Genomic DNA, 12,728 nt, shown 5'->3' on the forward strand with positions numbered 1-12,728 from the left:
AGGTTTAACAATGAGACCCTTGAGGTGATTTAAGGATCGATATGATGACGAGAATATTGATACATGGGTTGAAGAAGGACCCTTTACATCGGCATTAGCAAGGGATCCTCCTGATGATGTAGAACAACTGATGCAATTAGCTTAAATATACATGGACAAGGAGGAGATGAACACAATCAAGGACAAACAATGGAGTGAAGGTTAAGATAAAAGAAAGCGACCTGATGAGGAGAGGTGTTAAAATGCATCAAGAAGTTGAAGATGCTGACAACAGTTGCAGAACAGAGCTGAACAAGCAGGAGACTTGCAGCCTTAAGGAAGAAACGTGATGAGCAGATAGCAATTTTATTAGTTATTTTGCGACTTTATTTTCAGCAGCAGTGAAGAAGTCGCATTTGTGCTTATGTCGCTATAGCACTTTTATTAGTGAGGTAGTTGTATCAGTTAAGAGCCTGAAGCTCTATATATATATATATGTACACTGGTTCGTTTACAGAACAACCTAAGAAACAGAACTCATAAGCTCTGCAATACATTTAGTTTTTGCTTCAAGAAATTGTTTTCAATCTTCAATGAAGGTCTCTCTATTTCTTTTATTCCAAATTTCACATGGTATCATGAGCCACCATTGATGGTCTCTGATTAAACAAGAAAATCTGCTGCAAACTTATCTTGATTACAAGATTCACAAAGAAGATCAAGAATGGCAGAAGACATTGATATCCTCAAGCTGCAGCCCAGTGATAATCCAGGAATAAGTCTTGTTATTACTCTCGTGGATGGCTCCAATTTCTTATCATGGAGCAAGTCAATAAAATTGGCATTGATTGCCAAAACAAAGCTGAGTTTTATTAATAAAGATGCAGAAATACCAGAAAAGGATACAAAAGAATTCAAGCAATGGATCAAGGCCAACAACATGGTTACCTCGTGGATCTTGAATTCTATTTCAAGGGACATAGTAGAGAGTTTCATGTACACAAGTACGTCAAGAGAGCTATGGACTGAACTTGAAAACAGATATAGACAAAGCAACGGTCCAATGGAGTATCAGCTGAAAAGGAAACTTTGCATGTGTGTCACAAAGTTCTTTAGATCTTTCTACATATTTTTCAAAATTAAAAAGGTGGGATGAATTAGCCTGCATTGCACCCGTTCCAAAATGCACATGACCCCAGAATGCAAATATACTGCAGCAAAGGAGAGTGCAGAAATCAAGAGTTCAGACCAGCTTATGCAATTCCTAATGGGATTGAATGATACCTACGACCATGTGAGGAGCCAAATCCTCATGATGGAGCGCTACCCCAATGTTAGCAAGGCATTTTCCATGGTTCTTAGAGTTGAGAAACAGAATGAAGAGGACACTGAACCACAACATACGTCTCAAAATGTGGCAATGCAAGTTTACAAGAAACCAGATTTTTCAAGAAACTTTCAAAAGAAAAGAAATTTTGTTGATAAGAAGTCACAAGTGTGTAAGGAATGTGGCAAGTCAGGGCACCTCAAGGAAGTGTGCTTTGAAATTCACGGGTACCCCGACTGGTACAAGAAACTAGTAGAACAAAGAAAGAAGAATGCCAATGGAACCAACAGAGTTGCTGCTGTCATGGAGAAAAGGGAAGACACCAATAAAATGATTGTTGAAAGGCCAATAGCTGAGGTCTTGAAAACTGAATTGCACAAGATCCTGGGAGGACTAAAACCTCAGACACTAGCACATACTGATGAAAACTACATTGACTTTTCAGGTAAAATTACTGAGCACCTTCCCTTCAATTCTGAAATTCCTTGGATAATAGATAATGGTATTACCACTCATATGTGCAACGATGATTTAATGCTAATCAATAAGAGAATTGAAATAGGCAATAAGTATATCCATCTTGCAGATGGAACAGAACATAAAGTTATGAGTATAGGGGACATGAGACTTAATAAAAAACTATTTTTGAAAAATGTTTTGTATGTCCCAGGTATACACGTTAATCTGTTGTATGTAAGTAGTTTATGTGCGTCATCCAATAATAAATTTGAGTTTTTTGAATCTTATTGTGTGATGCAGGACCACAAGATTAAAGATATCATTGCAGTGGCCTTCCTTGTAGGAAAACTTTACATCTTGAATAAACAATCCTTTGAGAGCAAGATCATAAAGGATACTATGTGTAGTTGCAGTACTCTTGGGCTTAATGCTTCACAGATTTTTATAGAAACTTGGCATAAAAGGCTAGGTCATTTGTCCTACAATGTATTGATCCACACTGGTTAAATTAGGAATGACAAAGAAAGGCCACATCATGTGAAATCTGCCCACAGGCCAAGTTACAGAGGCTGCCCTTCACAAGCACTTCTATTTCTAGAGAATGTTTTGATCTCTTGCATATTGATTTATGGGGTCCATATAACGAATATTAATCTCAAGATGTACTTATATGTTGACTATCGTGGATGATTGTAGTAGATATACATGGACTTACCTCATGCAATACAAGTCACAAGCTTTAGAATTATTAAAGAACTTTCATAAGATGATTCTTGCACAGTTTAATAAGAGAATCAAAATAATCAGAAGTGATAATGATCCGGAATACCTAAGTGAACAATGTCAGAATTTTTTTAAGGAAGAAGGTATTGTCCATCAAACCACTTGCACTTACACTCCACAACAAAATGGTATTAGTGGAAAGAAAGCATAAACATTTACTTCAAGTAGCAAGATGTCTAATGTTTCAAGCTAATTTACCTAGGGTGTTTTAGACAGAGGCTATTCTGACATCTACTTTCTTAATAAATAGAACACCTACTCCTATACTAAAATGGAAGACTCCTTATGAAGTCTTGTTTAACAAACCTGTAGATTACTCTCTAATTAGAACATTTGGGTGCATGTGTTTTGCAGCTAACAATCAACCCACACAAATCTAAATTTGACTTAAGAGGCATAAAGTGTGTATTTCTTGGATACGCCCCTAACCAAAAAGGTTATAAAGTTTATGATCTCAACAAGAAAGTCATGATAGTATCCAAAGATGTTGTTTTTAATGAGGATATTTTTCCTTATGCTAATCAATCTAGAATCCCATCAGCTGCCCTTTGCCTAAAATACTGCTTGACAGTGATTTAAACACTTATGATGAATACCAACAAGAAACAGACATAGATGTCCATACCAATGAAATGCATGAGAATGAGACTGACTCTTTACAAATACCTAGAAGATCAAATAGGGCTATTAACAGACCTATTATATTTAATGACTATATTTGCTCTCATATTCAAGCTGAAAATGACATACCTGCAATCTCATACCAACCACATTTGCATAAATGTTTCACTACTGCTGCTAGCAATCTTGCAGACCCAAAGAACTTCAAAGAGGCTGTTAAAAGAAAGGAATGGATTGATGCCATGAATAATGAGATCATGAATAATGAGATTAAATCCTTGGAAGATAATCAAACGTGGGAGATCACTAAACTTCCAAAAGGGAAAAGAGCAATAGGATACAAATGGGTATACAAATTAAAACTTAAGCAAGATGGCACCATATATAGACATAAGGCTAGGCTTGTGGTAAAGGGATATAATCAAATAGAAGGGGTAGACTATTTAGATAGTTTTTCACTTGTAGCTAAGGCTGTCACCATTAGGATCCTACTTGCTATAGTGGCAAAACACCATTGGCATTTACACCAACTTGACATTAACAATGCATTTTTACATGGTTTTCTAGATGAAGAAATCTATATGTTTCCACCAGAGGGTTATTCTATTCCTAAAGATCATGTATGCAAGTTAAATACTTCTTTATATGGCCTTAAACAAGCCTCAAGATAGTGGAATCAAGAATTCACTTTATAGTTAGAAAAGTGTGGATTCAACTAGTCCAAGTTGGATCATTGTCTATTCACTAAACAAACTGATAAAGGTTTCTTTTGTTTATTAGTATATGTAGATGATGTATTGTCAGCAAGTCCTTGTGAAGAAACTATTTCTAAAATAAAAAATTACCTGCATAAACTGTCTACTATAAAAGATCTGGGAGAAGCCAGATTCTTTCTTGGTGTTGAAATCTGCAGGTCAAAGACAGGCATTATCATATCCCAAATGAAGTATATCAAAGATATAATTGATGATGTTGGGTTATTAGAAGCAAAGGCAACAAATACACCTTTACCTGTGGGAATAAAACTTAGCAACTCACAGGAAGAACAGTTGGAGAATCCTGAAAGCTACAGACGATTATTGGGAAGATTGTTGTACCTAGGATTTACAAGGCCAGATATATGCCATGGGATACAACAACTAAGTCAATATATGCAATTCCCATGTAAGGCACACTGGAATGCAGCACTCCACCTGGTGAGATACCTCAAGGGAACCATGAACAGGGGACTGCAGCTTAATACATAAGACAGTTATGGAAGCATTTTGTGATGCGGATTGGGCTACTTGCAAAGAAACAAGGAAGTCACTTACTGGATATTGCATATTTCTGGGAGGATCGTTAATTTCCTGGAAAACTAAGAAGCAATATACTGTATCAAGATCATCAGCTGAAGCAGAATATAGGAGTATGGGGCCAACCACATGTGAGCTCATATGGATTTTCAATTTGTTGAAGGATTTTAAGATCATTGCTCCTACACCTATCAAATTTCACTATGACAATCAAGCTGCATTGTATATCACAACTAACCCGGTCTTCCATGAGAGAACCAAACACATTGAGATTGATTGTCACTTGGTAAGAGAAAAATACAAACAAGGATTCATCAATCCTATACATATTGCTTCTAAAATTCAGCCGACAGATGTGTTTACAAAGACCTTATCAGGGCCCAAATTTATGTTCCTAATCTCCAAGTTAAGTCTTGTTAATATGACAACAAGCTCCACTTGAGGAGGGGATGTTAAAATGCATCAAGAAGTTGAAGATGCTGACAACAGTTGCAGAACAGAGCTGAACAAGCAGGAGACTTGTAGCCGTGAGTAGGGGTAGGCAAACGGATCGGGTTCATCGGGTCCCGACCCGACCCGATCGGGTTCGGGTAAAACGGGTAGGCTTTTTCGAATTTTTAAGGCGGGTTCGGGTAAACCGAAACCCGCCTATTTTTAATCGGATCGGGTTCGGTTTTTAAAACCAAACCCGATTAACCCGATCGGGTACCCGACTTAAAAGGGGCAAAAATTGAAAGGGTTTACCGTTTATGAACCCGTTCTCCCTCTCGTTTGAGTCTGATTCCATTGTTATCCTCTTCCCTCTGCGTCTGATTCTCACCCTTCCCAGCCAGTTAGCCACTCGCAAGTCGCCGTCGGCGCATCGCTCTTCTCCCTTCCCAGCCAGTCAACCACCACTCCTCGCGAGTCGCCGTCGTTTGCTGACATTGTTGTTACTCTGTCTAACACATCTTTTTCAAGATTCAATTTTGAACTAGGATTCCTTGAATCTTCAACTATAGTCTACAGGTAAGGTTTCTGTTTGTGTATTGTTTTTTTTACTTTGTGTTGTGTACATATTACTTGGGGTTGTAAAAATTATCTACTCCATATTTTCAATTTTTGAAGAAAGTTTTCTACAATTGGCTTCAGGGCATTACGGGTTTTAGACTTTTAGAATTTAGATAATGAGTTTCAGGGCATTACTGTACGAAATAGAAATAAAGAAGGCAGAGATTTTTATTATTCATATGTTTTGGATAGATGTGAATTTTTTGAGTGTTTTTGTATGAATTTGGTTGCTGCTCTCACTCACCTGTTATAATAGCCTGTTGCTGTTCTTGTGTTTTATCTCATCTCATCTCATCTCATCTCATGCTTCCCCTCTTCCTCATTATTTAATACACAGTGTATGTATTAAGAATTTAAGATCATAAAAAACTATTAACTGTGTGTATATTTTCATTTATTTTCTGTGTATATGTATTTGTGATTTTTAATCTAGTTCAATGCCTGTGACTGTTCTTGTGCGGAAATGAGAGATAAGAAAGAGAGTGCAGATATGAGCATCCAGATAGAGCGAGTAGGAGTTAATGTAAACAATTCAAAAAGTAATGCAAGTTTCCAGTTGTAGTTTTTCCCTATGTTTTCTCGATTAAACAAGAATTATTTGGGGTTAGTTGTGCTTTACATTACATCAACTGTTTGAGGATATATCTCAGATTCTCATACATCATTTTATATATCCATAATCTTATATTCTCAGACTATCTTGTGTATCATAATTCTTACATGTGGATGTTTTAATCTTGCAGATGTCAAATTTTCAATCTCAATCTTCACCTACTGTAGACTTATCAGATGCTCAAGATCGAGGCATAAATATGAACATGGTTCATAATCAGGTCAGTGGTGATCATGTTGATAATCTAGACTTTGATATTGATAAGGGTATGGATAATATGTCAGAGGATGAGGACGATATTCCACTTGATTCTAAGAAAAGAAAAAAGAGGGTAGTGACTTCTAGATCACCTTGGTGGGATCATTTTCATAAATTTTATTGTGAAAAGAATAAAGTACAAACGGCTAGATGTAAGTATTGTAGTAGGGAAATCAAAGCCGATCCAAAAGTACATGGAAATAGGCCTCTAAAGAACCACTTTGAATCCTACAAGAATAAACCTCATGATGTTTCCACCAATCAGACGAGATTGTCTTTTCAATCAATTCGTTTAGGCGAAAAAGAGGCCCCTCTTGTCAATTGGAGATTTGATGCTTATGAAGATATAGATCTTGTATATGAGACTGATCTTTCAAAGAAACCATTTGATGGGGTTCCTATTGAATCCGACTGGGATAGGGCAAAGATGCTATTGAAGTTTTTGAAGCACTTTTACAATCTCACATTGTGCATTTTCGGTTCTTCATATGTCACATCTAATATTGTGTTTCATGAAATATGTGAAGTTGATTTGCTTCTCCGAAGATGGTTGAATAGTGATGATATTGAATTAAGTGATATGGCAAGAAAAATGAAAGAAAAATTTGACAAGTATTGGGGATCAATTGAAAAGATGAATATGGTTTTGTATTATGGTGTGATACTTGATCCACGTCACAAATTGGGGTTTGTAGAATTTTCCTTTGATAAATTATATAGTGGTATTGGACAAAGTGATGCAATGAAAGAGAGAGTATGGGATAGTCTTCATGAGTTGTTCAATGATTACAAGTTAAGATATGGACACACTCTTCAAGGAACTTTAGAAAGTCCGGGTTCATCGTCTAGTCGTGTTTCTTCATCTTCTTCCTCATCAAAGGAAATGTTTATGCATGATGAAGAGAACGAGACTTGCAGGTTTTCTTTACAACAAGAGTACATGTTGTACATGACAGGAGGAAAAGATCACGTAAAATCAGAGTTAGAGAAGTATCTCAGTGAGGATGTCGAAGAGTATAGGGAAAAGTTTGATATATTAAAATGGTGGAAAGTGAATACTCAGAGGTTTCCGATTCTCTCAAAGATGGCTCGAGATATATTGGCAGTTCCTGTCTCAACTGTTGCTTCAGAGGCCGCATTTAGCACTGGTGGTCGAGTTCTTAATGCATTTAGGAGCTCACTATCTCCTAAAATTGTTCAAGCTATTATTTGTGCTCAAGATTGGATCCGTAAAGATTCCAAGCCAATAAGCATAGAAGAAGATTTAAGTGAAATTGAAATGTTTGAGCAAGGTACTTTTTATTTTTTCTTTTGTTTTGTTTTATATTAAATTCTATATATTTTTATTTATATAAATCTCAATTCATTTTTTCTTTTGTTTGTTTTCTTGTAGAGCTGACAAAATTGGGAGTTGATTCAACCATAATTGATATTTGACTGGACTACTTTGGAGTTTGGACTATTTTGGATCGAGTACTTCACATGTAATTGTAAATTAATGATTAGAATGTAATGACTTGATGGATTATTTTGTTCATGTTGTTTGCTAATGATGTTTGCTAATGACTTGATGGTTGATGTGGGTAGCCCTTTATTGTTTTCTTTTGATACTCGTGTATTGGAATTGATTGCTTTGGGGGTTCATGTTTAAAAGTTTTGATCTTGGGATGTAAAATTGATGATCGGCGAGTTAATAGTTTGTGGGTTTGTTTGTGATATATGTGTTGACGTTTTCTTTAGATCCCTGTGGGACTGAACTATTTCTGTTGGATAATGTTGAACGATATTGTTTGAATAGAATTTACAGTTTTTGTAACATTCATGTCATAGGATTGTTGTGTTTCGTTTTTCTTCTGTGGTCTTGATGTTATACAATAAGAGGAGTATGATTCTTGTTCTTGTTGATGGATTTTTGTAGAGAGTGTTTTGTTTGAGGTTTATGCTGCAGTATGTTTCTTTAGGTGTCAAGCATTAGGCCGGTTTACTGGTTTCATTGTTTCAGTACCTTTGTGGCTGTGAAATTTGTTCATACTTTGAGGTTTTTATTTGATTGCAGCTGGTGTGCTTGGTGAGTTTTAGTCTTTTAGATATTGTGCACCTAATTAACTATTCCTCCAGTTAGATGAAAAACATGGCTTTTCCTTGGGGTAGATGAAAAAAAATTGCATAAAATTACCCGAAACCCGACTGTCGGGTACCCGAATCCAACGGGTACCCGATTAGCCTTACTTGGGTTCGGGTAGTGTTATACACTACCCGACGAGTCGGGTACCCGACCCGATAAACCCGACCCGACGCCCACCCCTAGCCGTGAGGAAGAAACGTGATGAGCAGATAGCAATTTTATTAGTTATTTTGCGACTTTATTTTCAGCAGCATTGAAGAAGTCGCATTTGTGCTTATGTCGCTATAGCACTTTTATTAGTGAGGTAGTTGTATCAGTTAAGAGCCTGAAGCTCTATATATATGTGTACATTGGTTCGTTTACAGAACAACCCAAGAAACTAAACTCATAAGCTCTGCAATACATTCAGTTTTTGCTTCAAGAATTTGTTTTCAATCTTCAATGACGGTCTCTCTGTTTCTTTCATTCCAAATTTCACAAGAGGTCTATCTAACCGAAATACCACAGTTATACACTATTGGTTACTTCTAGAGCAGAAGCCATGATGATGGTTGAAAGGGACGACCTGCTGCAATGGCCTAGTGAAACTAGAGGAATGCCTTTGAAGAGGGATTCCAAGAAGTAATGTAAGTTTCACAGGGATAAAGGGCATGACATGGATGATTGTTATTAGTTGACGGATGAGATCGAAAGATTGATCCGACAGGGATACTTCAAGGAGATCATACTGAAAGCAGGAGGTAGAGATCGAAAATCCCTTAACAGAGCAAAAAGTAGATCATGTAGTAGGTCGCTAAGCAGGGGAAAGCTCGAGCAGGAAGGAGCAAAGGAAGGACGAAGCGACAACGATCCCGTGAAAGGAGTTATTTGGTGAAGATGGTAGCTTGAGAATATAGGTATGTTTGTACTATCAAGAGCATAGGTATGAAACAAAGGCATAAAAACACAACATGTAACTTTACCTTTTGTTTCTTTAGATGAGCATAAACATGCGTTGTTTCCCTTCTCTTTCCTGTTTTCTTCACTTTAGGATCCAAAATTAGAACCCCTCTATTTTTTCAACATCACACTATGGAATAGATATAGTTCTTTTTCTATTGCTAAATAGAACAAAGAATAAGAAGAAAAAATATTCCAAATAAGCACTATTGTTTAGTGCTTTTGGATTATTTTATGTTCTAACTTAAATCAAATTCAACATAGAACAAGAAAGAAGAACATTTTAAGAGAGAAATGGGAGAAATTCCATATCTTATGTGATAGGCTAGGTTCGATATGTATGTAGTTTTGTATATTATATACAATTGAATTCAAAATTCAGTAACTACCAAATCTACTTCCAAAGCAACCTATACGCACACATGCATATAACCTTTAACCATGATGAAATAACCGCTCCACTATGTTCATCATTGTGAGGAGTTTCAAGTCCTTCTTAGCTTGCTCCAATGTTCCTCAGATCGGCTTGGACTTCAAGTGTGCACCAAGCTTGATATAATCAAATTAAATCAAGCGCAATAAAAGTCCATTAGACAATAATTAATTAAATTAATTTTAGACCAAAAACGTCCAAAGATTCATTTAATTCAATTAAATAAATCTAGGCCCAAACACTAATTAATTGATCCAATGAATTAATTAATCCAAACCTAATAAATTAATTCAATTGACTTAAAGGTGTTAAGCCCAAAAATCAATTAATCCAATTAGTTAATTCTTGAGCAATCCATGAAATGGATTATTATATAAATGATCCAATTACTTATACATATTCTCCTTGAATTAATTTAATCCAATTAAATTAATTCATTTCTTTTAGAATTAATTCCAAATTAATTCCACCAGTTCTATAGTGATTTGTATGTGACTCTTTAGGTTCATCCTCAACTAGACTTGGGTATTGGGTCAACACAAAAACTTAAGGAAAAAAAAAATTGGTCCATTAACTTTGTCCATGATTAATTTTAGTACACTAACATCCGTTGTTATCACATTTAGACCAATAATTTACAGAAATGGGTCAATTAAGCACGGTGGCGAATAGAAATTGGATTTTTTGCCGGAAAATAGCATGTGCACCGCACATGCTCTTTAATTTGGGGATTTTTAGTCCCATATGGCACTATAGTGTTACATGGCACTTGAGGTGGCAATTTTTTGAGGGAAAAATGTTAGATTTCCCTCCCAAAGCCAATTACAACTAATCAAAAGGAAAAACTAATCTCCATTGAGGGATGAGTTTCTCATCATCTCCATTTTAGTAGCAAAAATTTTAGATTTCACACAATAATAGAGTGAATCGTAAAAGAGGGGAGAGAAGTTAGGGCTGAAGAATTTGGGAGTTCTGCTTCTGAAGAATTTGACAAGATGTACATGTCATTGCCTACGTGGAAATATACGTGGCTATACTGGCTGATTTTTCACCATGGCCTTGCCAAGTCAGCAATTTCTGGTGGAAATATTTAAATTAGCTGGAAAATTGACAATAAATCCTAATTTGTATTTAATTGACCCATTTCTGTAAATTATTGGTCAAAATGTGATAACAACGAAAATTAGTGTACTAAAATTAACCGCGGACAAAATTAATGAACCAAAATTGTTTTTTTTCCAAAAAATGAATTAAATCTAATTTAATTAATTATTTTCAATTAATCATTAATAAAAAATGCCCGTCATCATGGATTGCTGTCTAGCAACGGTCCATGGCACTAGAAACTAGGTGAATATTAGCTTGAACATTTAGGCTCTCGAGTTTCATACAGGTCTGGTCCTTCCATCGACCATCTCCCTGCGTTAGTCTGGACATGAAACTGGGCGTCGGTTCCTATCTTGGACCAGGCAGCTATTGTGAATATTTGAGATGTGCTTACTCTATTGATCGACAAAGGAAACCATTTCCTATTCAACCAATCACTATGGCCATAGACTTAGAGAGTCTAAACTATCTCAGAGCACATAGGAGATATATCCATCATATACTGGTAAGGGAAGGATTCTATCGTAAAATCCATCGTCCTCACTATATTCTTCGATTACACTGGACAAGGCTTACAACGACCTCATCAAAGACACAATCATCTCTCGCCAGATCCAAGATATATCCATCATATGTATGTAACAACCATGATTCGTCGAGTCCAAGGACTAATCCTGTATTGTCGAAGTCGGAAATTCAGGACATATCAACCAAGCCTCTAAGTTTTCCATTAACGATTCCCACGAGTCAGTTCAACCAGTTAACAGCATTGTCAACTAATCCACTAAAATTGCATAGACATCCTATATCTATCGCCGGTGAAATACGACACTCAAACCAATGAATGCAATACTTAGTAACAGTTCCTATAGAACACTCGATGCCCATTCTCAAGGTCCTCGACTTGAAATATTTCAGACCAACCTTCAGAAGTTGGTCTCATAGCTGCCATCCAATGTGCAGCCCAACTACATAGGTTATTCATTTAGTCCGTGAGCATTTATTGTGACGTTAAAATACCATTCAACGTAAATAGTAAGCACAAACAAACACATAGTGCAAGTGATGAATGCTTACTACATTCATCAAAATAATATCACATTCATAAAGATTGTTAAATGGTTCCCAAAACCGCCAATCCAATTGGCTTCTGGTCACCTATTCTAACGATCTCCTACTTGGTCTAAAGCCAATCGCCTATATCTCTCAAACCTATCTGAGTGAGCAATCTGCGATACCAGCTCGGTCTCATGGGTCTACCATATTTCTACCAAAAAGACGTGGTACAACCGCACGTCACCTCTTCCTACCATTATTCCAAACTGATGGTGGCATCTAAGAGTATTCCTTGGATATGTGATGAGATCTCAACCTTTTTGCTTATACCATTGCCTAGTAGTTATCCTCCAACTAACTACTGTGTTGGCCATGCTAGGCTCCACATACAACTATTGGATGTGGTTTTTCATCCAAAACACTTCCTGAGCAACTATTAAAGAGACTATAGATTTGAGTTTCATGGTGAAAACCATTGCGACATCCCGCTTGAAACCATTCCAAGCCACCACATCACCATTAAGTTTAAATGTACATTCAAATTGAGACTAGTCGCAATTTACATATAATTGGAAGCTAGTATTGCCATAGCCTCCATAATCAACTCTCCAGTGACTTGCATCAAGAACACTTCTTTAACGGGAAAAAGATTATTTTGGTCCTTTAAGTTTCCATGCGATTAA

The 12,728-nt window shown here is 36.4% G+C and overlaps 1 protein-coding gene across 1 annotated transcript; it reads left to right on the top strand.

The window, feature by feature from the left end:
- Positions 1-6,288: 6,288 nt before the first annotated feature.
- On the top strand, positions 6,289-9,384 carry LOC148788446 (uncharacterized). Its single transcript, XM_088880083.1, has 4 exons — positions 6,289-7,677; positions 8,304-8,332; positions 8,442-8,453; positions 9,184-9,384. The coding sequence occupies exons 1-4, from the start codon at positions 6,327-6,329 to the stop codon at positions 9,382-9,384; spliced, it is 1,593 nt and encodes a 530-aa protein (XP_088736209.1). The 5' UTR covers positions 6,289-6,326.
- The last annotated feature ends 3,344 nt before the right edge of the window (positions 9,385-12,728 follow it).

Source organism: Sesamum indicum, linkage group LG4 (assembly GCF_026168435.1).
Source record: "Sesamum indicum cultivar Baizhima isolate 11 linkage group LG4, ASM2616843v1, whole genome shotgun sequence".
Lineage (NCBI taxonomy): Eukaryota > Viridiplantae > Streptophyta > Magnoliopsida > Lamiales > Pedaliaceae > Sesamum > Sesamum indicum.